General features: G+C 37.8%; 1 protein-coding gene across 19 annotated transcripts in view; it reads right to left on the minus strand.

The window, feature by feature from the left end:
* Positions 1–27,242, minus strand: part of LOC109108814 (myocyte-specific enhancer factor 2A-like) — a 92,915-nt gene that overhangs the window by 29,574 nt on the left and 36,099 nt on the right. For all 19 annotated transcript variants that reach the window (XM_042743994.1, XM_042743989.1, XM_042743991.1 and 16 more), the window contains one exon: positions 17,712–17,915. In XM_042743994.1, coding sequence (XP_042599928.1) covers positions 17,712–17,915 — 204 coding nt within the window. The remainder of the gene's footprint in view (positions 1–17,711; positions 17,916–27,242) is intronic.

A 27,242-nucleotide genomic window follows, 5' to 3' on the forward strand; every position in this document is an offset into this window, starting at 1 on the left:
TCACAATGCGTGCCGCATAAAACGACAGTCGTTTTAGCATCTGATGCATCTCTTTCGCCATGTACCGCAGTTAATTACCGCCGGCTGACCGCTGAGATCGCTGCTTTTATACGAATACGCCGTTTCATATTAGCTCATAAGAGTGTGTTACACTTCCAGGAGCAATAGTTTCCCACAAAGACAAGCAGATGTTCGCAGACTGTACGCTGGCGGGTTTGATCAAGCTATTAGCAGCCACAGCGAGGGAAGGAACGCTTTCACAATCAAGGGTATTTTGAGACATGAAAGCAGATTGGGAATTGAAACCAAAATTGAGGTGAAGGAATATCAAAGTCATCGCTCAAGTTTCTTTCCAACGATGTTGCTCTCCAGTCCCACTGGCCTAAATAAATGATCTCATCTATTCAACAGTCCAATCTACAGTAAAACTATTACAGTTAATGACAAACAAAGGAAGGAAGAAGTAGGAGATTTCGATGAGACAAATGCATCGTTTTCCTCATCCTTCGTGATAGCCATTTCCTCCTGAACCCGTTAGTCTTTCTTTCGCTCGCTACCTGTCTGTCTTTCCTGACCTGCAGACTGGATCATTAGCCATCAGAGCCCTTGAAACAATACCCCCCCCCACCCCCGAACTCCTCCATTCCTGCTCTCCTCTAAAATATTCATAAGGACAATTAGGAGTTCCGATAAGGCAGAGAGGAGAAAGCAGAGAGGGTAGGTCGTGCCAGCAGGACGTCTGTTCTGTAACACTCTATACCCCTGCCACTGAGCAGGCCTCATCAATCTGTGAGAGCGCACCTATCCTCATGCACCTCGCCCCCTGAAAACCACGGCCTTGATACTCACATTCTGCGGTGCGGCAGGTCAAAGGACGGGGCGCAGAGGTGACGAATTGGCTGGCAAACATATTTAACAAACAACCCTGTGGGCTTGTGGTGGACTGATTCAGCATTTATATATGAGGTGGTCGGTGGTTTTGCCTTTTTTCAGGTCATCAACACTGAACAATATAATTTCCTGAACTCACAAAGCACGGTGGTTTCAGGTTGACTACTTGCATGTAAAATGACAAGCATGCTGTCTTTGATTAAAAAGACACTGGATACAGATACTGTAAGCACACCTACAAGTGTCTGTAATCCTGATAAGCCTTTAAGTAAAGCGCACAGATGCGTAATAATTGTTTAGGCTGATCTGAGATGAAACTTTACTTTGAATGCATGGTTGTCTTTCATGGAAAGAAGACAACGAGCCCTCCTACACATGACTCAGACAGCGCAAAACTCTGGTTTCCCTGAAAAGGGAGGGCATTATGGGAGAGGTTATCACTTTACTCTTCAGTAAACCGCGTGTTCTGTGCTGTGTTGCTGTCCTAAAACTAATTCAAGCGGAAAGGAAGAAATAGAGTAGGTGTGTATTTCTTCGCTTTACTTGCGTGCATGCAACTCCCCAAATCATTTCTTGTTTTGCAATCACAAATTGGTTTTGTAAAATTAGGTACATGCAACCTTAACACATCTGAGACATTTGGGAAAGTGTTAGACATAAAACTTTCTTTGAAGTCAACTCCGTGGTGAGCCGCCAAGTTTTTACTATGAATCAAAGCATATGCAAAAACCAAAACATAAGCAGTGTCAACTGATTTAAAATCCTTCCTCAGGCGGTCCACATCTCCACTGAGATCAGTTCAACCCACTCCTGCAAAGAACAAACAATGCATTGCTGAAAGTGAAACAATTTTAATTGAAAGCATAACATCTCTACATGTGCCAGTTCCTGAGTGTCGAATAATAATTTCACCAAACTCTGTACCCTCTACATTACAAATCATGCCGGAGTAAGTAAACATGATCTTTCATATCGGCGTTGAAATCATTACAGAGGCTATTTGGCCTTACGTCATCTGAGAATAATTCATGGCTGAAATCGGTAAACACGTGCCAGATCGCTGAGCTGGGAACCATGGAACAGTATCTGAGGTAGAGAGAGAGAGCGAGAGAGAAGGTCCCATTCTTGCTCTTATTGAATTACATTCAATCATGTTTGCCCGTGTCGGAGATGCGTTTCCCCCCTCCCACCGGAGCGTAATCAATAGCCAAAGAGGACACTTCCATTAGCTTTTGCGCCTGCTATCTAGGGACTGGTTCTGATGGTAACCCGGAAAAAGAGAGGAGGGAGGAGACAGGTTTGTTAAGTTCAAGCACACTGGGCCCTTTATTGTTTCCATTTTTGCTTTCATTAACTGCATCTCAACACTGACAATGACTGAAAACCTCTTATTTGAGACCGTTTTGCAAAGCATACCGGCCTCAAAACTGTCCCCTATTCAGGAACTGTTGCTTGTTATCATTAGTTGTCATGTCCATACAGCATGTATGAGCAATATTATGAGAATGCACGGATGTCTCACACAGAATTTTTTTTTTCTGTTTGTCAATCAATGTGATGTTTTTCCTGGAGGACCTACAGAACCCATCACGGAGAGGGCAGGCATGGATCTGTCATGGGCACACCTATCAGGACTTAACAGGGCTGAGAGCACAAGGGTGAAGACAACTGCCAGATGTGGCTGCTCTAGTACTCTTTTTCATTCAACACTTCTATGCTGCACAATGACTTGAGAAGATAAACAAAACAAGCAAAGGCAGTCAAGACACACCTCAAAGATGCCAATTTAAGGATAGAACATCTAAATGATAGCAAATGAGATGTACACTATAAACAGAAAACATTTTAACAACATTTATACATCATTTTATTTCTTTAGTTCAGCAAAGTATATGCTGTAATGCATAAAATTATTATAATTAATAGATCAATATACATAATAAAAATTTAATATAAAAGAATATAACTGTTTACGCAGGACTAACTATAAAAATCTAAAATTGCTGTCAGTCTTGACTGGAAGGCTGGTTTTATTGATTTCTCTTCATTACACTAAGCTATTAGCAGATTAAACTCAATAATTACTCAGATAAACTGGCCTTTGATAAATGTTAGGAGCTCTGATTCAAAGTCGAAATCATGGCAATATCAGACCAAGGCTGGGTGTCTCTTAAATGAATGGGAAATGTTTCCATGTCATTAGTCAAATAACTGTTATTATTGGACAATCAATATTGACAGTCTTACAGTGTCGATAATCTCAAAATGGCCAAATATATAATTTGTAAAAAAACATTATTGTCAGTTCAGTATTCACCATATGTAGGCGAAGAAAATATTTGAGGAAGTTCAAGTTGTAGCTCAAGGAAAATATAGTGGGTACTAATTTGCCTAATGTTCCTCTGAAAACCTGAAAAAATTCAGCTACCTAACAATGCTGCTCTAACAAGGTGGACAACTAGTAGTATCAGCTTCAGTAAAAAAAATATAAATAAATAAATAACTTAATACTTTTGTAAATCCTGAAGTACAGATTTACTGGACAGCATCGAGATGCAGACAAGAAACAGCATATTTATCCAGTGAGCTGAGAGTGAAAATGATAGTTCAGAATTAGTCATTCATTTGCAGCGTGCTTCGTCCCCCTCTTGTTTCCTCTGTGAATAAGCACCAGGGTTATTTGCTCAGAGTCAGCGCGTCTATGTTCAAGCACTTGAGATTAGAGCCTGCTTCATTAGTCTCATTGGAGACTAATGTTTACCAAAGACCCACCTCGCTCTGGTCCTTTTGTTGCTTTGTCTTCTTTTTATTTCAGCCTCTTGAAGAAGGCCTGGTTTTAAAATGAAAAATATCAGTCTTGCTAGAAAATGAGCAAGGGGGGTGGGGGGTGGTGAAAAAAGAGGTTCTGACGTCAATGAGGCACGACATGTGCTGAAAACAAGAATCTCTTGGCAGTAACCAGGTAACAAGCATCATGCTCAAAGGGAGCAGGGACGTTCTCAAAGAGCACTGCGAGAGGGTACGAGACCGGTGCGATTGACGGTTTCACGTTCATCAATTCAACATGAGCCCTAGTTCACCTAGTCTTTTAAATGCGCTCTCATAAATGATGTGTCATTGATAATATGGCTGTGTACAGTCCATTTTCCACTACGTGGTTGTTGGGAAGCATAAAGTTTGGCTTGATGTGGCACGCAGCCTTACTTTAAATCCTTTAATATCTTACATCCTTTATATTCGCTTCTGGGAAGCATACTTTAAGTAAAAGAGAAATAGTCTGCTGCTTCTGATTCTTGCTGGTCTCTGTTGTGAAATAAACACCAAACTGTGTTTCCACAGCAACCTGGTCACACTTAACATGTGAAAGAGAAAAGAACAACAATTACCACGAATTCAGACCTTGCATCTAGAGAGCTGTCAGAGACACAGGGTCTTATAAAGTGGCTATCAGAAGAATGAACCAAATGTAGCTCTTTGTTTCAGAAGAGAGAGAAAATGGCTTGTTCCAAAGAGGGGCTGTGCTCTTGTTCTAGACTGAAAGCCCAGAGGAAAGGGAGTCCTTGTCCTATAAAAAAGGGCACTTTGAAAAGCTGCAGGAGGCTTGATTCAACACCATTATTGTTGCAGCTCTTAGTGTGGTATATTAAGACAGTGCTTTTTAACCTGACATATGAACTTCACTCCAGTAAGTATAGACCATTCATTTAGAAAATGTGACTTTTTCACCAGGCCATCGAAGATTAAATGTTCATTTCCATGCAAATTAAAAATAAAATGACACTGTCCATTAACAAAATGTTACAATCCTCTGGTCAATGTCAAACCCTTTTTCACACTCTCGTTCAAATATCAGTAGCATTCAAAAGAAAAGTTTTATTGCTCAGAAGTGTCCCTTTTAGAATTAATAGAAATCTCAGTTATGTTTCAGTTAAGTATCAACGTCTTGTTTCCCTCTGAAATTCTTTATGAGACATAAAAATAGAAACAAACATGATACTAGGTGAAATATAGTAAAAGTATAGAGCTATTTAATGAATGTGGATATAGCTAAGATTATGTGGTCTTGTAAGAATTTGATGAGAAAAATTTGAGTTCACATTGACTGAATTCAATTCAATCAGCTGAATTCTGATTGCAGAACTGGTGTCTTGGAAAATCTGAGCAAAGAAACAGTACATAAAGCACTTTTCCAAGCAACCACAACAGTCTCCATGTATTCTTATATGTATAATGTATACTTGTCTGTAGAATTATCTTAATTCTTGCCCTAAACCTAAACATTGCTGATTCCTTGTATTATAATAAGCAGAAACGTCAACACTTTCCTCCAGAAAATACCAAGACTATGCTTACTTAGAGAAAGGAGTGTTTGTTTTTAGTGGGCAGATTGACAAAACAGGTGAACTGTTGCCACAGTTTGGTCATTGATTTACCCCAGTGATAAGAAAACAATTCTACTTGAACTATTTATTAGGTAAACCACCTCCTTAAGATGAGGTCAGACATTCCTTATAAAATCTTCATGTACAAGGTCAAATGCAGAAGGCATTTCTTGTCACAATCAGACTTGGGCTTAAAGAACTTTCACTACTAACACTGTTAGACCCCAAACAAGCATGCAAAAACATCCTGTTATGAACATATCTAATAACCCTAAAATGTAATAACCCATACAACCTCTATGTGACTCATTAATGGTGGATAATTTTCTTTTGTAAAACCATAAAATATAACAATTGCTTGTACCTGTGAATCATTAAAACAGCTACTACATTATCAGGATGAAAAAAACGTTAAAACGTCATTATTCAGATTGTACGTCTAAAAGATAGCTGTGAAAATAATGACTAAAGAGTCTAACCGAACTGTTAATTCAATTATCAGCAAATTGAAAGTACATCAAACCATCCAGAACCCTCCGTAAAACTCTGCATGAACATACCAATGATTACGCTGAAGGAATGTGTGAAAGCACAACTATAATTTGCCAAAAAAAGTGACCCAGTTGCAATGAGGGCAAAGATTCTGTGGTCAGATGAGACCAAGATAGCATATTGACCAAAATTCAAAATGATGTGCTGCAACTCACCGTTCACACCTCAAAAACACCAACGGTGATGTTTGGTGGAGCATATCAATATATGAAAATGGTGAGAAAATCAAACAAAAGTCAGGCTAATAAAATAAGTCCTCCTTAGTGTATTAATATATAGGGTTTCAGCTCATTATTAAAAATCATATTGAAGTGATATTGGAGCACATATATCAGAATATCCTAAAGAAGACACCTTTCCTTTATGTCAATACTGCTGACATTTCGGTTTGACTTAATAAGCACTTTAATATGAAGACAGCTAGATGTGAGAGTAAGCGGCGGAACGAAAAAAGAAAAAAGATAAAAAAGAAGGAGGAGGGAATGGATAAGAGTGGCAGTAGATGAGACATTAAAGAGCAAGCAATGGGAATTGAGAATAGAATGAAACGTAGATCGGTGAAATGAAGCGATATGTTACAGATCATGAGGGAAATTAGACCAGATTTAATAAGTAGTTTATCAAAACAGTGTGAAAATCAGATATGAACAGAACTGACAGCTGCTAAACAGGGACAATGAAGATAACGAAAATGATTAACTTGTCAAAAAAGAAGAATTAACTTTATTATCAGTGAGATCTTGTCAAAAGTTTTTGGAAGACTTTCGAATGCAAAAAAAAAAAAAAAAATGCTATGGAGTGAGTAAAAAAAAAAATAACGGCATAATTTCTAAATGCATTTCAGGAAAAAGTGAAGACACTGTCTGTTTCGTTTAAAGAGCCACCCAAGATGAGCGGAGCAGTGTAACTGACCATGCATCCCCCTTCAGCCTTTTTAAATGTCAAACACGGCTTTAGCAGATCACACAGTCAATCTGGCCCCTGGCCAGCCCAAAGTCAAGCCACTAAGTTAAGCGTTTGCCAATTAAAATGCAATCTTTTCTTGAGTGTTGTCATCTGTGCATATCATGCGCAAATTAAGCCCCTGACCCCTTTTGGATTAATCCTCGCAGACTAGGTTAATAGTCCAGAACCGTAGGGGTCGTCGTCCGTGCCAGAGTGTGAGGTGAGTGGCGTCATCGTGCGAGTGTGTGATCCCTTAGTGGCGTGCCTGCCAAAACCTCAAGGAAGGACTCAGATGCCCCTGCTTTCAGAGTTTGCCCTATCGCTGGATGAACTTTCAAAGTGACCTAATTTACTTGACAGTGTTGAATCAATGACATAATCAAATTAAAAAGATGGACTAGGTCAAAACGAGATAAATTATGTGTGTAAGATCTTATCCCTGGGTTGTCTTTCCAATAGTATCAAATGATTACTTCCTGATATCTTGAGAACAAGAGAGCAGAAAGAGCTCCGTTAAGTCTGGTGTCCCCACATAAGGCAGGGCAAATGTGATTGGAAGGACACTCAGGCCTGAATATGGTGCCTGTTAGCAGGGCTCTATTATCTGGGTGTCACCTTTAAAGATACCAGCACTCCAGCCCTGATCTGTCTCTGAAACAGCCCAGACAGGCCCCTCAGAGACACGCTACCGCTAATGTTTGGAAAATGAGCTTAGCAGCTAAGTCTTAATCAACAGGGCCATATAAATAATACTCCCATTAGACTGCCACCTAAGCCTGCTAAGAGAGGGATGAATTTGTCATTTTCAAGGTATTAACAACACTGAGTATACAACCGAGTTCTCTCTTCATTACAGCAGGCTAAAATATTGATAAATTTAAAAAGCAATTTCGGAACATCGTTTGTGAAACAGATAGTTCCAGTCCTGGATGCTGATTGGTTACCACAACAGCTATAGCACGTATATGACTGTGCAGCATCTGTAGATTTATTGTTAATTTTCAGGGACGTCATCTTCTAGCAGAAGAATGCCACTTCAAAGCATTATTTATAATTTAAATATAAAAATTGTGTCATCACTTACTCAATCTCATGCTATTTCAAACCTGTATGACTTTTTCTTTTCTTTTTTTTTTGTAGAGTAAAATAAAATAAAATAAAATATTACATTTTTGTTCTTAATATTTTTAGCATGAAGTACCAATTTTAGGAAAAGAATAAGGCACTCAAGGCTGTGCTGTATTGTGAATATAGTAATATTCTACTACATTCTGTCTCTAAAATATAAAAAATATTCTCAATTTAAGACTTATATAACAGTATTAATGTATTGTTCCTTATGGTCTTATCATAGTTTTATATATATATATATATATATATATATATATATATATATATATATATATATAAATTACTGTAAATGCATATAATATGAAAATGAATACAAAGATATATGCATTAATTAAAAGTGTCAGTAAAGACACTTAAAATAAAGCAGTACAGCTGTTTTCCACATTGATAAAAATAAATGTTATATGAGCACCATGTTCTAATGTTATAACAGCACATTAGAATGATTTCTGAAGGATCTTGTTACCATGGCCGTAGCCAGGCTTTGAAAATTAGTGAGGTATGGGGGGTGGGGGGTGGGGCAGTTGGTTTTAAAGAATTGTGCTATAATAACCCCTAAAACTACAACTCATTATATAAACATTAAAGACTTTATGAGACAGACAAGTAGATTTTTGTGAAAGATGTTTTCTCTGTTTTGGAGGGATGATAATTTTCTAATCATACTGTATTTATTGCATCAAAATCTGTTAATACTTTACTATAATTGGATGATAAGAGTGGATAATTTTACCAGTTGTTTATCATTCATGTAACAATACATATTACTGTTATAATTTTTAATAATAACCATTGCTATAAAGCTGATAACTTAGTGCTCTTATGAATGTTTATAGCATGATTTGTGAAAATGTAACTACTATAAATGACATAGCATACTTCTTCATGGCTAGTGTTTGCATATTTCATTTCATTTTGTAACCTACCTGTTCTACAGATCTGTGTACTAGTGTTAAATGCTACCGTTTTTAGCAGCGGTGATGTTTCTGACAGATAACATCATGATATTTTTTGTGCATCCCTTTCCAAATGTGGTATCCTGTCAGCAATAACCTGTCCATGGCTTTTATGATTACTCTCAGTTTAAGTGCCGGTGATGCAGTGTTGCCACTTGCCAGATATTGCTATTGCAAATGAGATAAAATAAAGATATCGCTGACCCTCTGCAACATCCTATTTTATTAACTTCCTAAAGTGTCAAATTAAGTGGAAAAGACAATTCCAAAAATGCTTATAATAGCTGGATCTGGCAACACGGAGGCTGCACCCTCTGCACAACTCTCTCAAGCCTCCACTCCACCAGCGTCTCGCAATGATCGTTTTCACACCACAGAGGAGTTTAACAGTCATTCAGAGAACAAATTTTACTTTCGAACATGAAAAATTTATAGAGGTCCGGACCTCAGTGACCTCATAGCTGGCTTTGGGCCTGCTTGTTACACTGAAGACTGCTTAAAATTCTGTTTTGCCATGACAGAAACAAATTACATTTTAAAATATATACAAATAGAAAAATATTATTTTACATTGTAAAATATTTTACAATATTACTGTTTTTACTGTATTTTTTTATTAAATAAATACAACCTTGATGAATTAAAAAAAAAAAAAAAAAAAACCTACCTAACCTCTGAATGGTAGTATAACTGCTAATTTTTTAAATGCCAAAAAGCCAAATTTATCATAATGAAATTGCACATCAATGATCATCAAGCCCAATGATGGTGGAAATACATGCTACAAACAAGGAACTTTTCCCAGCAATTTAAAAACATCACAGACTGAAAAACATCATGATTTCAATTTGTCTTGTCAAAGTCAATTTTACATCTGTGTTGCTGAAAGTGTAAGCATGACTTAAATCATTCCATCACTATCAGTTTATTCTAATCAAATCTAAAGAGCACATTTTAATAGGCAGACTTAAGGGATTTGGACCGAAGCGTTCCTCGCCATCTCTCACTTCTCGCACTGTTGCTTTTCTTTCTTTCCGCCACTCTCCCTCCATCCTCACATCAGCAGGAGGAGGATAATTGATCAATCACGCTAATTGAACAGTCTGGCCAGCTAGCTCACAGAAGCAGATGTGCCAATTTGCATTCATTAAGGCAGAGTCGGGTCTTAATCACTGCATGAGCTTTGATTGACAGCACAAACAATTCAATGCAAAGCTCCCAACAAAACAGTAAAATTCAGCTCAGCAGCTATAAAAATAAATGCAATTATCTTGTAAAGTGTGCATATTTACAGAAAAAAAAACTTCATAAATCTTATAGAGGCATTGTAGCACTCGTACCAAAGTGCTCGGATATAAAGACGATTGATTTAACAGCTTTGGCTACATTATTGGCATAACACAGAATTGTGTGTTGTGGTGAATGTTCCAAAAATCCCCAGACCCAATGACATCAGCCTTCCCCTCGTGCCCCCCTGCCTTCAACTAGAGTGATGAATAAAAGTCCCTTATCAAAAATATCTCCCTCCCCCAGTCCCACAGTATAGCCTCATTTCCTTCCTCTCCTCCCCAGACACCGGCTCCTTACTACATCCACATCCAGAGCCAATCGAAACTGTGAGTGAGCTCTTGTTACGAGCTCAAGAGCTTCTGTACGAACATGAATATGCATAGCATAGCTAATACAGTTGCGCGGCTGTTTGGAGACACTCAAATGCCGAATGCATCTTCAAAGGTTCAGATGAAAGGCAAAGTGACTGCTTTTTGTCCCGTGCTTGTGGTAAGACAATGGTGTTATTCACACGGAACAAATAAGGAATCTCATGGAGAACAGACAGAAGAAGGGCTGACATTTGGGAATGGTCAAGATTTACATATCCTGCGATTCTCGATTATGTCTTTGCCAGGAAATAATTCTCAAAAGAACGTCTCGAGACCAGCTATGAGGACCATTTTCTAAAATTCTGTGAAAATTCATTTTACCCCATATGAACATTCAGTCATCCTTTAGTATTTTAAATAATGACAGAATTTATTTTTGCTTATATGCAAAAGTATGCTTATTCTCTTTTAGCATACAAATGTATCAACTTAAAAACAATATGCTTTCTTTGTTGAAATATTCCACTGGTACTACCAGTCTACTGTACTGGTCAACCTTTGAATATTTCTTCAGGAAAGAAAAAAAAGCATTTGTTTTTTAAAACCACACACAACAATGCAAGCGTCTTATGAAGACCCAAACACATTTGCCTGAATCATTCCCTGATTTGCTTACTATTTGAACCAGGTAAATGACACCTCAGACAACAACCCGAGTATTGCAAAAGGTCAGCCGGCCGTTCAAAACAGCACAAACACCGGTTCGGTTATTTGCAACATGGTGACAGTGGTGGAAAAAAAGTCACACATGTAAATCTAACAAAAGCAAACATATGCCATGTGAATGCAAGTCTGCAGCTTCCACACTTTACCCAGCATTCAATAGAACGGCTGTTAGCTGGGACCGCTAATGTGTTTAAACCATGATAATTTGGGCTAATGAGAATGGACTGATATCAGCACGGCTGAGTAATGCTGTCCAGAGCATCAAACAGAGGCGAGGGCGTAAAAGGGACAAATGGACACCACATATCTGCTGTGAACTTGATATCTGATTTCAAGGAATCCTATGTGCACACTGAGAGGCCTGTATTCGGAATACCAGCATAGGGCTACTAAGATTTCATTACCTCCAGTTGGAGAGGAACAAGAGGAAGGATGATTTAATTATTTTAATTACCTGCAGCAGCTTTTTCATTTGGAGCACAAACAGAATTCAATTTGAAAAAAACAGGAACTCTCAGGACTTTCTTTGGACGGGACAACTGTAAAGACTGTATTTTTGCTAATTCATACTATTGTCTTTGTCTGTCTACCTTTTCATTAATTGAAATTTACTTACAGTAAGAGGAAATTCCATAACAAATTAAATTCAAATGAATTAAAGGAATGTATTGATACAAGTTAAGCTCTATTATCACAGAGAATTATTTCAGCTTGCCCCTTAGTTTGTCAAAACAAGCAAATGTCATGTGTACACTTATACATTTACCCTGCACCAGTATTACCATTATACAGAGTTTTGAAAGTATACACAAGACTTAAACGTTATGCATGTTAACCTGAGATTAGTGTGATAAAAGCAATTTTCATGTAAAGTCAATAAAAACGTATAAAATAATAAGTAATAATAAAAAGATGATTCATTCACCAGTAAGCCAATTATTATTTTTAAGATATGAGTGATAACTGATAAATGGACAATAGCAGTATTATATCATTATCACTTTGTCTTAAAGGGATACTCCATTGCAAAATGAAAATTTTGTCATTAATCACTTACCCCCATGTTATTCCAAACCCTTAAAAGCTTCGTTCGTCTTCAGAACACAATTTAAGATATTTTGGATGAAAACAGAAGCTTGAGACTGTCCCATAGACTGCCAAATAAATAACAGTGTCAAGGTCCAGGAAAGTATGAAAAGCATCGTCAGAATAGTCCATCTGCCATCAGTGATTCAACCGTAACGTTATGAAGTGACGAGAATACTTTTTGTACACAAAGAAAACAAATGCTTTTCATACTTTCCTGGACCTTGACACTGTTATTTATTTGGCAGTCTATGGGACAGTCTCAAGGCTACCATCCAAAATATCTTAAATTGTGTTCCGAAGACTAACAAAGTTTTTACGGGTTTGGAACGACATGGGGGTAAGTGATTAATGACAAAATTTTCATTTCGCTTTTCGCAATTTGCTAAAGACCTCATTTTAAGTATCATAAAGTGTTTGTTTTTAATAATTTCAAGTGAGAATTAGATGACTAAAAATGTTAATGATCATGTACAATTAAGCATTCAATATCGACAATAACAATAATTAAAAAAAACTCTAATATCAAGAGCCTTACAGAAAGAGGTTTCTCATGATTGTCTGTGCTAACAGCATGTCTCAGATTGCGTCGATAGAGCTTAACTTGTTTTGAACCCAGAACATTCCTTTACCTTTTTCTATTAGAAACACAAACACAGTGAATATGGCTTAAAAATCATCAATATCCTAACTTATGCTTTCACAAAAGGTCAGAGAACTTTGAAGGTCTTCGAAAAGTGAAATGTGTTGGGCTGTGCTTTTATCCACAATCTCTAGACTAAGGTTCATCATACATGAAAAGTCCTTTCAACTCCACTTCCTTTCACATTCTCCGAGCAATGCAAAAGGTGAGAACAAGGACAAAGTGTGCTAGTGGAGACGCAATAATGTGGAACACCAGTGGTCCTTAAAGACCCCCGTGAGCCGCTGAATGGACATGCTGTAACCTCTGAGGAAACGTTCCATCAATCCTGCGCTGCTACTCAGTAAATAAAAGGGCTTGCTTCAGACCCACAGCCTTTGAAAAGGGAGACACAGATGGGATTGCAGCCACTTTTAATCAGACAGAGAAGTGGACAGGATCCACAAAGGGAGATTTCACGCAACACTTCTCCTGTCGCCTGGAGTGTTATTGAAGTTGAACCATGGTACGGCAGGAGCAAGCACACAACAAAAACACACATGCACACGCTTCTTTTTGCTCAGGCGTGGTGATCTCAGTCTAGCGCTCCGGTACTGACTGCGAGCCAGACTTGAGACAAAGTCCATAGCCCTGAGCCTGGTCGTCACACTGTGCCCCACTCACACATCCATCTGTGGAAAGCAATACATCTGTTCCTCTGACCACACAAGGCCAGGCCTTTTGCTGCAGATGGTGGTGGCAAGTAGGAATGTGACTTTTGATTTGGCTTCTCACATGGAACAGGAATTTATGCTGGTCAATGAAAAAGCAGCAAAGTACGCATTTGTTCTACAGGGCAGAAAAAGGACAAATGAGAAAAAAAAAATGTGCGATTGTTTGTGTGGCATTTATCACTTAACACAATCTATTTATTTAGATAAGTGCCTCCATGTGAAACACATTTCACCAGAAGAAATGGCAACAGGAAATGGAAATAAGAGGTTTAGAGAATGGTGTATCGATTATTTAAATAAGTGTTTAACTCTTCACCTTTTTATGACAAGCTTTTGCATAGCAAGAACAAAAAAAAAGGAAGGGTTCAAATAACACTGGATCTGTTAGAAGGCAGTTTCTATAAGGCTAGACAAACAGTCAGACAGAAAGTTATTTCAGAAACAACACAAAAAGGACGAAATGGATGAAATGACAATGCTTAAATATGGCACCTGTAAGAATGAAAGTCTATTTAGTCAAAACAATCACAACAAAGTCTTGATTCTCTAGAAAAAAATCTATAGAACCAACTTTTATACCCTGTAAAAATTAGGGATTTACCCCTATACAAAAGAATAATGGTAAAGGAATCATGAGGATTATGTCTCATACAGTTCGTCGAGTGAGAACAATAGCATCATGAATGGGGCAGTTTGGCGGGACAAACATGAGGCAACAGCATGCAGGAGAGCTTACAGAGGCCCATAATTTTTATTTTTATTAGCCTTTTATTAGCCTCCTCTAAAAACACACATGACCCGGTCTTACAAAATGTTTAATTTTAAATATAAGATTTTAAATAAAGATTTTAAATAAAGCATAAGTAAGCATAAGTGCCATTATCTTCATTGTGTTGCTGTGGTAAATGCTTTTAGAAACACAATTGTTTATACATTTAAATATATATATATATATATATATATATATATATATATATATATATATATATATATATATATATATATATATATATATATATATATATATATATATATATATATATATATTTGTAATATTTTTATTTTTGTTTTTATATCTCTATTATCATAACAGTAATTCTGATTCTTGAACAGTAAACTTTGAAATGTTTGATTTGTGAACATATGTTGATTATGTATCTAGTCAGAAAGACTCATGAGCAGTAACCTTTTTAATTTTTGGTATGTCATTTGGTATGTCTCCATGCCGAAAAAAGAGGGTAGTAGAGAAGGGGTTAAAATTCAGGCTAATACTGATATTGATCAATCATTTAAAAATAACTGGAAATAACTGTGCAATTAAATGTATAATATCAGCCAATACTAATAAATAATAATAATAATAATAATAATAAATGCAAATTATATCCGATTACTAGAGAAACAAAGTTTTCAGCTTTCAGTGTAGCCTGATTCCAAATAAAGCAGCAACCTTAACAAATCAGTTTTGTTAAATCTGTTTTAAAATGAAAAGTTTTACCCCAATTGAACTAAACAGAAGCTGAAACTGAGTACGTATATTGCAAAAAGCATTGCCTAGATGGCCACTGAGTGGTCTGACTTTTCTTAAAAGGGCTTTGGGTTACTTCCTCCATGTACATGCTGTTTGATTAATAATATCACTATATGGTATCCTCTTTCAGAATGCCACACTGTACAATATGAGAACACAGGCCTGTGTTTTTATGGATAAAATCAATATTGCTGGATACTGATATCCTTTGGCTATATCGGTATACTTTATAACTCCTGCACAGATCTTTACATGTGTCTCGATGGAGTCGTTCTGCCTTCAACAAGAATCAAAGTCAGCAGAAATTCTGATGGTAGTCCAAGGCTGATATCTCCGCTCCTGGTTTCTCCAGCACTAGCCGGGCAGGAAAAGAGAGTGGAGGCTTCAATAGTTTATTTCTGCTCTGCTTCTTTACGGCTGAATCATGGCCACAGAAAGAGAGCTGGCTGTGGGCGATTTCTACAGCTATGAGTAGATGCTGGCCCACTGAGCAGGGACAAGGCTGCTTTGTTGGGGTCCTTCATGCAATGGGTCAGGCTCCTCCACAGCGGCCGGAGGGCCAACGTGGGAAAAGCGGCATCTTGCAACCAGCTTGCGTTCCACATCACTAAGCATCAGTGAGAAATCTGCTGACGCCTGATTGTGTGGATGTACATGTCTCTGCATGTGTTTGTTGGTGTCCTACAAGACACTTACAGGATTTAACTAACCCTTTTTCACTTTAAAAAGACATTGAGAGGCAATCCACAACAGCAAAGAGGCTCTTTAGTGCTGTACGAGGATGTTTTGCAACATAGAACATAGCAATTTCCCATTCTTTAAAATCACAGAGGGAAAGACATGAAGCCATTGAGAGGGGGCACAGCATCCTCTTTAAAAGCTGTTGTAAAGAGGTAAAGCTGACATGGGGTGGCTGTTACATAAGGGGAGAGTGCGTCCATTCATTTTTAATGTAGGTGAGGGCCCTCTCTGTGCAGGGAAGAGAGCAGATGGGCTGGTGATGGAGAGCTCAGGCCTCGTGGATGGCTCTGTGCATTCTTCTGCAGCTCTGCCATGCAGGCAGTTCACCAGCAGTGTCATCACTATGAATAAAAGATAACTCGGCCCAGCTGACTTCTTTTATGCAGTTTCAGACTTTTTTTTTTTAAGTAAAAGACTTTAAAGAGGTATTACACCTAAAAATGAAAGTTCCATTATAAATTCATAAATTCTGTCACTCAGCCTCATGTCGTTCTTGTACGAATTTCTTTCTTATGCAGAAAACCGTAAAATGTAAGTCAGTGGGGTCCAATAATATATGGACATAAAAAGAAAAACATTTTTCAAAATATCTTCTTTTGTGTTCTACAGAAGAGAGAAAGTCATACAGGTATAATGTATGGAATGACATGAGGGTGAGTAAATGATGACGTCTCCATTTAAATTAATTTACTTAAAAAATTACACATTAATAATATATAAGTACCATTGCAGACAACTGAGAATATTTGAAAGCATACAAAATATTTATACATCATAAGCCAGTTTGTATATTTGTTAAAACTGCTCAAAAAAATCTTCTGTCCATATTACGGATGCCACACTGACATTTTTAATTTCTATTTAGTAAGAGATTGAGCACTGAATGAATAAAAAATATATTTAAAATGACATCAGAGAGAGGTTTTGAATGCATTCTTGTTCTTTGCTCACTGATTGTCTTGACCTATAAAACTGGAATGCTGCTTTGACGAATGAGGACAGTGCGTGCATGGCAAATCCTGCTTCCTGTGCACTGAACACTGCAGTAGTATGGTTTTGGTTTGCACAGCACTCACATGGCCAGCTGGGATGGCTTTATGATGAGCAAACAATTTTCCGAATTGTATAAACTGAAATTTTTACACACTCATTAATTGAGGCAAACATGAATGGTGGACAAAAAAGGATGTTCTGTGCCATGTGCCCAGTTACATGATCTATACCCCCTTGTCAGTTGCGGTGCTTAAGTACGTCTGGACTTATCAGCGGCTGCAGACGTCCTGAACCCTATCTAAGCACGGATGAGAAGGAAACTGTTATATGCTGTCCAGACATCAGTTTGTCCACTACGGCACTATGGGACACACATGCTGAACTTTTGTGCATAGATAATTTCTGAACTTCAACCTAAAACTGACTGCTGAACTAGATATTGATAAAAGGCTAAATATTTTGAGGGAATTACTGTTTCATATTTTGATACAAAGAGGTAGTCACATAGATTGACCCCAAAAAGTATTTGGACTTTGCACATTATATAATAAAATATCACAACATGAGATTAACTTATGTCATAGATTTAAAAAAAATATATATAATAAAATAAAATCATATTGGGTCACTTAAAAGAAAAAATTGTTTGAAGGCATAAAAATATTTCTAAGGAAAGCTCTAAAATGTGATGTCAATGTCAAAAATTGTCCAATTACTTTTTGTGGCCATAGTACATCTGAAATTACATTACAATACATGTAAAAATCATTCAATCATTACAGATTGTTTGTTACAGGAATAAGAAGTAGGCCACACTCACCTCTACAATGTCAGAGTTGGTTCTGCTCTCATGGGGTTCGTTGTATTCTGTGTACTTAAGTAGGACTTTGTCCATGTCAGTACTGGCATACTGAAAGAGTTTGTTCGAGCTGTTGAATATGATCAGGGCAATCTCACAGTCACACAAAACGCTGAGCTCATAAGCTTTCTTCATCAAACCAAACTTCCGTTTTGTGAAGGTAACCTGTGGAAAAAACAGAGAAAATAAGAATGCTCAGTAAAATGTTACGCCACAATATTTGCATTCTTATAAGTATATAGAAAGTCAATTAAGATTATCTGTAGAGAATACAGAGGAAAATACCATACTGTTGTAGTTCATTAGCCCAACAATTAAAAACAACAAAAAAGGAAATCGCCTTAAAATTCCATGTTCACAACAAGTTATACTTTACTGACAACATTTGTGGCAAACCATAGAAAATAATTTTAGGTAAAAAAAAGAAAAACATACAAATCAGGAACTTGCAGTCCAAACATTACTATACTATATAGTGTATACATGTATTACTATACATTTCCTTGTCATTTGAAATGTAAAATAAAGCTTACATAAACATTTTTTTGGTAATATGTATGTTACTGTCTATAAATGATTTATTTGCCAAATGATAGTAATTTTCTATAAATCTGTGCCAGGATGGAATTTGGTTGAGCGGATACATAATAACTTTAGCACCTACTCTCTATTGTCATGAATCATCATTACTGTTGCGCATTCTTATTGGTTTGTTGGAATGTGGGTGATTTCATGCGCAAGAAAAGCTGTCTGTGATTTGCTCACACAAGTGGAAAAATGTGTTGTTGCTGCTAGATCTCGACCATCAAAATCATTTTGTACTTGATGCAAAACTAACATGACTAAATCATATGAAAAAAAGTCACTGTATATATTCCTGAATCAAGTTCACTGACAATATATCTTCTTATATTTTGGGCATAGAGTAAGCATGCTGAAGGTATACATGTTTTTTGGCAATATGCTTGAGCAAACTAATTAAAGTGAAAATATTAATATTAATATTAAATTAAAGAGGAATATATTTGGAGGGAGGCGTAGCACTACCTGGTTAAAGAAGTCGCAACTTGTTTATATAATAAAATAACAGTAATAGTGTTAAAAAAGGGACGAATCAAAGTCATTGTTTGATAGGAACTCAGGACATCCGAAAGCTAAAAAATACTCGAAAAATAACTTTAAATCACAGATCAAAATAATTGTGGTGGAGAACCTAACAATGGTTTTGGACTGTCTATCGGGATCTGATAAAGTCTAATTGTTTTAGTGGTCTCCATCTATCCTGGGCCATGTTACTGCGAGATAATGAGTCAAGCAGACAGCAGAGCTGCCACACTGATGTCATGGCAGGTCAGACAGAAGGTCAGCGTGAGGAACGCAACAGAGGCTCCACAGCCTGTGCAATCAGCCCATTAGGGAGACAGCGGGCTCCATCAGTCCTGCCTGCATCCCCTGACAGCCTCTTCCTGCAGGGCCATCGCTGTAACACGAGCCGGTATATACGCTTTTGCAGGTCGCACATACACGCCCATAAATATCTGACTTTTCTAGAGATGACCAGTCATTATGCACCAAGCTATACGCCTTTCTTTTGATCCAGCTATACAGTGAGCCAAGCCAAGCATGTGTCCTATTATCAATGAGAAGCTCATACAGGATCCTTCAAAAGCCTGAAAATGAATTATGCATTTGTTCAGCTCTCATGTTTAACAAGTGTTGTACAGCGGAGATAGCAGCAGATTTACTTTCATAATACGGAAGCGTCAGAACGACATCATGGATGAGCATATGAACACTCAAGATGAGCAGGATGTGTCGTGCACATGGCAAAACTTACAGAGATGCCATGGAAAGCTGTGCCTAGGGCGAAAAGAAGTTGGAGAGCGTGTGCATGTGAGGGAGGGGGGAGAGAGAGAGAGCTGTATGATTACTTCCGCCAATTTCACTGACCTACAAAGCAGAGCTGAGCAGATGAGCTGGCTTTGTTCAACTTTAATTGGTCACAGCTTGCAGAAACCCTCATTTCAAATGGTACAATGCAATATAATCCAATGAGCAATACACTATCTCTGAATCCATACTGTTTTCTGTCCAACTGTAAAGGTGGAGTGTTACATGTTCTGCATTAGATAATTACAATGCATAATTGTGTTTTCAAAAGAACAAAACATTTGGGAACTTGATTTAAGCAATTAATGCACAAAAAGACAGATATACAGTATCATGTCATTATGAGGTAATCAACGAATAACAAGAATTAGAATTAGAACACAGGATAAAACATGTAGTATATAGGCCTACACATATATAACTGTTAAAAAAAAGAAAGAAAAGAAAAGTATTTTATGCTGCATTTACTTGATTAAATATAAAATCAGTAATGTGCAAAATACAGTAATACTGTGAAATATTATTGCAATTTACAATAACTGTTTTCTATTTTAAAATATTTTAAACTGTAATTTATCTCTGTAATTGCAAAGCTGAATTTTCAGCATTCATTACTCCAGTCTTCAATGTCACACGATTCTTCAGAAATCATTTAAATATGCTGAATTTGTGCTAGAGGAACATTTCTTACCATCAATGTTGAAAACTAGTTGTATAATACATAAATGCTGAGTAAATAAATGCTGTATAATATTTCTATGGACACTCTGATACATTTTATTAAGGATTATCTGATAAATAGAAAGTTTAAAGAACAGCATTTATTTGAAACATACATATATATGCAATATGTATGCATGCATGTGTATATATACACATACATACTGTACATTATACAAGCATGCCACACTTCACAAGACAAGTTGTTGCTGCTTAAAATTCCACGACAGCTACCAAGTAACTGTTGGACCAAATCAAATCTGCACAGGACATATGTTATGTTGACACACATTTATCCAAATCCATTCAACCTCCAATGACATGAGGCAATGACACACAGCAGCTTTCATTATCAATAAACGGAAAGTGAATGGTGTGTGCTGGTGAAGCAGGACTGTATACCTGAGCAGTCCAGGGAGAATAGTAAGTTTAGCTCAGGCAGACAGCAGTGTGAATTCCCAGAGCCACAGAGAGCAGCTTCCTCCCAGCTGTCATTAGATTCCTCTTGCCTCTATTGCAGAGCAAACACAAGGCAAAGCAGCCTCCAAAATCTCTCTGGACAAACCTTTTCCAAGTATATCATGATTAAATGCTCCTTCATACCATAAATGGCAGATTTAATTGTGCAACTTAACAGTGGAAAAAGAGATGGGAACCATAGTCCAAATAGGTGGCATAGTTCAGGTTGATATTGACCTCTGAGGCAGCAGAAGTAAATGTCACCTTTAGTACGGGACAGGCCCTACTGTACACTGTGTGTGGTGACATTGTTCCACTCCATTTCTGTTCAGGGCACTCAGAGTAGACGCTTGCTGACCCAAAGTAATGATTTATTCCAGCTGCAGCGCAGGACACTGTCACAGACGTATAGACACACATAAAACCATTCACACTCAAACAAAAGCTTTTAACTTCATAACTTATCATAAAAAGAGCAATTATACTTTTCTCAGCCTTGGGCAGCACAATACATGTCTGTGACTGCAGTGATGACAAACGCAGTTTAAGTACGATAAGTACAGTGTACCAGCCACAGTATCAGAATGCCACAAATAAGCACTCTAGCTTCAACCAGGGCTTTTGGATGAGTCCCCAGACAACACCCCTTGTCTATCGGGTCACTGCTGAGCCAGTGAAAAGCCATAGAGAGATCTGAGGTCACTGGGGCTTTTTTTCCCACTAGCTTAAAGAGAAACACACTCACACAGCAGTTGGGCTAGGGTGTGACTGATTTCAGGCTTTTTGTGTTCCAGTTCTACATTACTGTAATATACTGACCTAGTTATTGTCATATGAATTAAGGCTGCACAATTAACTGAAATTAATTAATTTTTCCACTGAAATAAACACTCGAGGTTTAACATTTGAAACATACTGTATACTGTGTTTTTTTTTATTATGATGATAATCTTTTTTCTTAACTATTTCATAATAAAATGTTACACTAGTAATATTTCTTATTTTGTTGAATATATATATATATATTTTTTTTTTTTTTATTTAGACAGCCCTAATATTATCCATAGATATAAGAATATCAACTGCTATGCTTGGCAATAGCAGAAAAACATATTGGTGAGAATATCTATTCCACAAACAGATCTCGGAAGCACTTCAACATAGGGGTGGGTGATATGACAAAAATCTTATATCACGGTATGACTAATTTTGTATAACGATAACAATATATATCATGATATAGTTCTTTTTTTTTTCTTTTAAAAAAGGTTATGAAATTAAAATCTTTGATACCATAGAATTTTCATAATCCTTGTCACCAATGTCAATATCAAACAAAAAAAGCCTAAAAAGAGACAAAATAAAACCATAAGTTCACTGAAGATAAATAAACTGATGAAATAAGGGTACGAAACTAAATGCAAGCAATAGGACAAAAAAACTACAATCAATAAGAAACAATACATACATTGTGTAAATTAGTCTTCACTGTGTTAATATCTATCCAGTCGATCAATTGATAGACAGACAGACAGACAGACAGACAGACAGACAGACAGACAGATAGATAGATAGATAGATAGATAGATAGATAGATAGATAGATAGATAGATAGATAGATAGATAGATAGATAGATAGATAGATAGAATTAATGTGTATTACATAGATTCTATACTTATATATAAATATATAAATATATCATTATTATTTTTTAATTTCTTCTTATTAAAGTTATAAAAGTGATTTAGTCAAGAGCTCTCTCAAGAAAATCTCTCATTGTTGTTTGACACTGTGTTTATGAGGATACTTGCAAAGACAGGGATTCTGACACATATAAGTGGGTTTATGTAATCGTTCAAGCCAATAAAGTGGCAAAAAAATGTGAGCTCCTCTCACACAGAAACAGAGACGGCGTTCGCATATAGCTCTGTTGTTTGTTTGTTGTTTGTGTGCTTCAACAGGTTAAAATCGGTTGTTTTAAAACTGCAGTGCTTAAAAACGTGTGTCCATGCTACAGATGTAGTCCTTTGTTTAGGAAGGAGCTCCTCGTTTTGTCCTGGCTGATCGTTCTCCACCTGGTTCTGTCTCCCCTTCACGCCCCATGGTGGCGTGTAAGATTGCAGTCATCCAAATGATGTAAAAGTACTACCGTAAACAATTGCATTTTGCGACATCAAGAAATAAATGATAGAACATAATATGCAACGATAGACTTTTTATTTCGGCCATCCGTTATATATTGTCATATCGCAATGCCCTACTTCAACACAGCACCCAGAGAAACTAAAGTGTGAGGAAGTAATGCTATGAGTCATGTTTTGTGCTCCAAACTTCTCTTTGTTCCCTCCAACTTGTGGCAGTCTTTGATAAGGTCATTCTATCCCAGCCATCCAGTAATTATATTAGCATTTCTCATCTAATTGTACAGCAGGAATAAGAATGCTGACCTTTTCACTACTTTTTCAGCATATCAGGTAGTAGCTGGGGTACTCATTCTGCTCTGCCATCATCTCTTCCAAGTTTTATCTCTTACTTTTCTCAGTATGTCCTCTTTTTGCTGCCAGTGCACTGGGCCGACTCATATACCACTGGGCACTGTGGCTTCTAAGAATTTCAAGATACCAGTGAATCAAAGCAAATGAGGATGTGTGTAAGTAAAAATAAACTCTTGCTCCCTTAAAAGAGGAAATGGGCAATATGTGTGGGTAAAAAGTGTTGCAATGCATTTACGGAATTAAGGAATTCCTTGTTGTGGGTTGTGGTAAAACAAACTAGATCATGAGGAAATGCACCCACGTAGTTGAAGCATATCCAAAATGTTTACATCTGTATGTGTTTGTTTCACCTCAGAAAAATGACAAGGTCTGGCTAGTCAGTCAAAGACTCCATCACAGGCTGTCCTTAGGGAGGGGAGTTGACAGGAAAAACAAGCCATGTTGGCCTGTAATGTTCTCTGGCATTGGAGGTGATGCCTCTTATATCGAATCAGAGCATGATAAGGATCCAGGGGTGACATATCATTGAAAGCAGCATGTCAGCTTCAATGATCTCGATAACAAACGGCAGGAGGTCTATGAAGTCCAGAGAAAGTCTCTGCCATAGCACCAGCTGGCAGAGTGACCCAAGCCCCCTGGCTCCTGCTTCCCAGCAAAGACCACTCAGGCCTGGGAGACAGGCAGCGGTCCCTCCCTCCTGTCCGGCTGGATCAGCTTTCACAGGACGCAGAGGAAGCCCTGGGTCCACAGTTCACTGCTGGTTTCTGAGCATTTGAGTACCCAAAGGGCAGGGCCAGCCAGCTGGGACTGAGCCAGTGTGACCTTGTAATTAGACTGATTTCTATGCATTCATCTCTCACCCCCATTCACGACATGAACTTCACCTGTGATAATTGGCCAGTTACATTCTGTTCAAAGTCAGCTATCCAAGCAATTAAGGCAAAACAAGCTAGAAAAAAAAAAAAATACTGTTTATATTTTCAAAGTAACTTGAATGCAATGTGATTCCATAACCCTGAGAGATGCCTATAAATACAGAATTTAAAGCATCGTTCAAGCAAAAGCTGTTCCTAAATGTATATATCTTAATTATGCTGCTGTCTTAAATACATTTTGGGAATATTTCAAAGTTGGCAGATACAGAAAGCATCTATAACCAGCTTGGTGAAACATATTATACAGTATAATACATATATTTCTAATCATAATTAAATGACATATCCAATAGATTTATAATTGATTGATTTAATTGACTGATTTATAAAATAAAATCAATGATGTTATACAAAACATTGATTATAAATGAATATACTTATTATAAACAAATATATAATGAATCTTTTAATAAATAAATAACTGATTTTGGAACAGAGCTCTTGTTTAGTTTCTTGAATGAATAATGAGGCCAATGGGCTTGACAGGATAAGAAATCAATGACCAGATTCTTTCGGATCTAAAGATCATCTGCATTACTAAGATACAACTCTGTTGTTGATATTCCGCCACCACTATGAATAACTGAAGGGAGGTGGGTGGAGTTTTCATTGTTCAGAGCATTTCATTGTTGTTGTCATCAAACATGAATTACAGACAGAAAACCACCCACATTATTTCCCCTTACAAACCTACAGCTATACTCTAATGCAGTTAAACCAAAAACAAAACTCCCTTTGCTTCAAATAATCCACTTTAGCTGAAATTACAGCCTATCAATTATGAACGCCCAATATTGGAAAGGGCACGTTAAGTGAGCGCTATCTTTTTTTTTTTTTTTACTGAAACCTTTTTTTCACTGCCTGGTTTCTAAACCATGTTTTCATCATTAAAGAATAATGGTGTTCTCTCAGAACCTTTTAGGAGACAGAGAAGAAGAGGAGTCTGATAAAATGGAAGGATGTGCATCACTTTTTTCCGGCTAAAAAAAAATAAAAAATAAATAAGAGAGATGAAAAACGAAGAGCGCGAGGCTCGGCACTCCTGAACATGTGATGTGCGGAAGCAAAAGTAAGCCAAAGCAAGGGCGGGCGACACTCCACCCAGCAGTGAAATCATCAAACTTTTAATGACTTGGGTAATTACCCCTAGTGAGCCTGCTTAATGGCGTACAGCGGACGTCGTTAGGCACAGAGGTCCAAACGCACACACTGACACGCAAACGCAGCTGTGAGAGAGCATGTCGAGTGTATGGAAACAAAACCAAAAGGTACCTGATGAAATCGTGTGCGACAATTGTTCTCTCTCGGCTTATCAAGGAGTTTTCCTGTGCGTGCTTTTGCAGAACTCTTCCCTCGAGTCTTTACACTAGTGTTCACGATAATATTTTCCATCCTCTGTGAATCAAATAGCTGTCACAACACAATCAAAGCTGCAATAGAGTGATGCTGTTTTCACACTGACAGGCAGCACTCATTAGGGTCCTTTGAGACCATCACCGTAATTATAAGTTTTCTACTAGGGGAGTAATTCCAAAGCATGTTACTACCGCTATCACATGAGACAGGTGTACAACATCATCAGGACAAATAATTACAGGCTTGAAGAGCCGTAGAGGAAATCAGAGCTTATTCCGAGTGGACGACGGACAGGTGGAGGGGGGGCGGGGTCAGGATCATTCTGTCCTCCTGCGCTATTATGGCAGTCGTCCCCCTTACACAGCTTTGCAATTAGCATGTCAGCCTGAGCTGTTCAGTGAGGCTCACCAAATCTTCTCCTCTTCTTCTTCTCCTTTCACTCCTTCCTCTTCCTACAGGCCGCACTTAAGGGGCTTTTGGTGGAAAGCTCCAGAAGGACAGGGCTGCATGCATGACAGGACCTCCAACTCCTCCATATTTCATAAAGTGTGAGCGCGCTGCCGAGTGAGAGCCGAGACGCTCTGTCTTCATTCAAATAATGCATTCATATCTCTTTCTTCCACTGATGGGACTCAATCAATGCTTGAATCGACGTTTGTTGTGTGTTCAGACTTTTTCCTGGTGAATTTCCTGGCGAATCAATCGAAGAGCTGGATCCGACGCTCACCAAGATCTTCCAAACCCCTCGGGGGTGAATAATATTGCAAGATACGTGTACAATGAACATCCCGCGGCTTGCCTCTGAACCTATTGTTTTGACCGATACTGCAATTGCGGACCTCTCGACCCCCGCTACGCTCTCCTAAATAAATCCTGATAGGTCAACAGGCTTTCCAGAGCCCTTCTCATAATGATACGAGACGCCCCTGCTGAAGCCCGTGCTGCGTGCACTACTGCCACTGTATTTAATTAGGCCACTTAAGGCATTCTCTCATTCTAATGCAATGAATAAAGATAGCTCCCGGCACAGCCGCACAGATAAGGATTTTAATTGTCTTCTTTCAGCGGGCCCAGTATGCTAATGGCCATCTCCCCAGGGTGAGGAGAGCACCCTAGAGCGAGCAGGAGAATGGGATCACACTAGCGAGGGGGAAGAACTTTGTGTGAATGCACGCAAAAGCTTGAATAAAGGGCTTACATCTTTCTCCATTTGTCTCCAAAAACTCGACCACACTCACGGCTGAGCCTGTGCGCCACTGATAACCGCTCTCTCCAATGAGTGCCGTGAAATTCAGATTCTGACGGACAAGAGCGCTATTAATTACCGTGCGGTGTATTGTCTCTTGTGCTTGCGTGTATTTGGCAATAACAATGGAGAAAAGAAAAGGCGGTATTGTGATATGTTTAAAGTTTTGAGCCACAGCGAGTATGAATTCTTAAAGGGATCACCCAAAAATGATTTACACCCCCTCGTGTCCCTTCCAAAAATGTATCAGTTTTTTCTTCAGTGGAACACAAAAAATATTCTAACGTTACAACACACGACAAAAGGTATTTGCGACAAGTAACAGTGGATTCTATTTTAAAAAGGTTTCTATTTCTGCGGCATCGCTGGAGCAATGTCATACAAACTAAA

This window comes from Cyprinus carpio, chromosome B18 (assembly GCF_018340385.1).
Source record: "Cyprinus carpio isolate SPL01 chromosome B18, ASM1834038v1, whole genome shotgun sequence".
Taxonomy (NCBI): domain Eukaryota; kingdom Metazoa; phylum Chordata; class Actinopteri; order Cypriniformes; family Cyprinidae; genus Cyprinus; species Cyprinus carpio.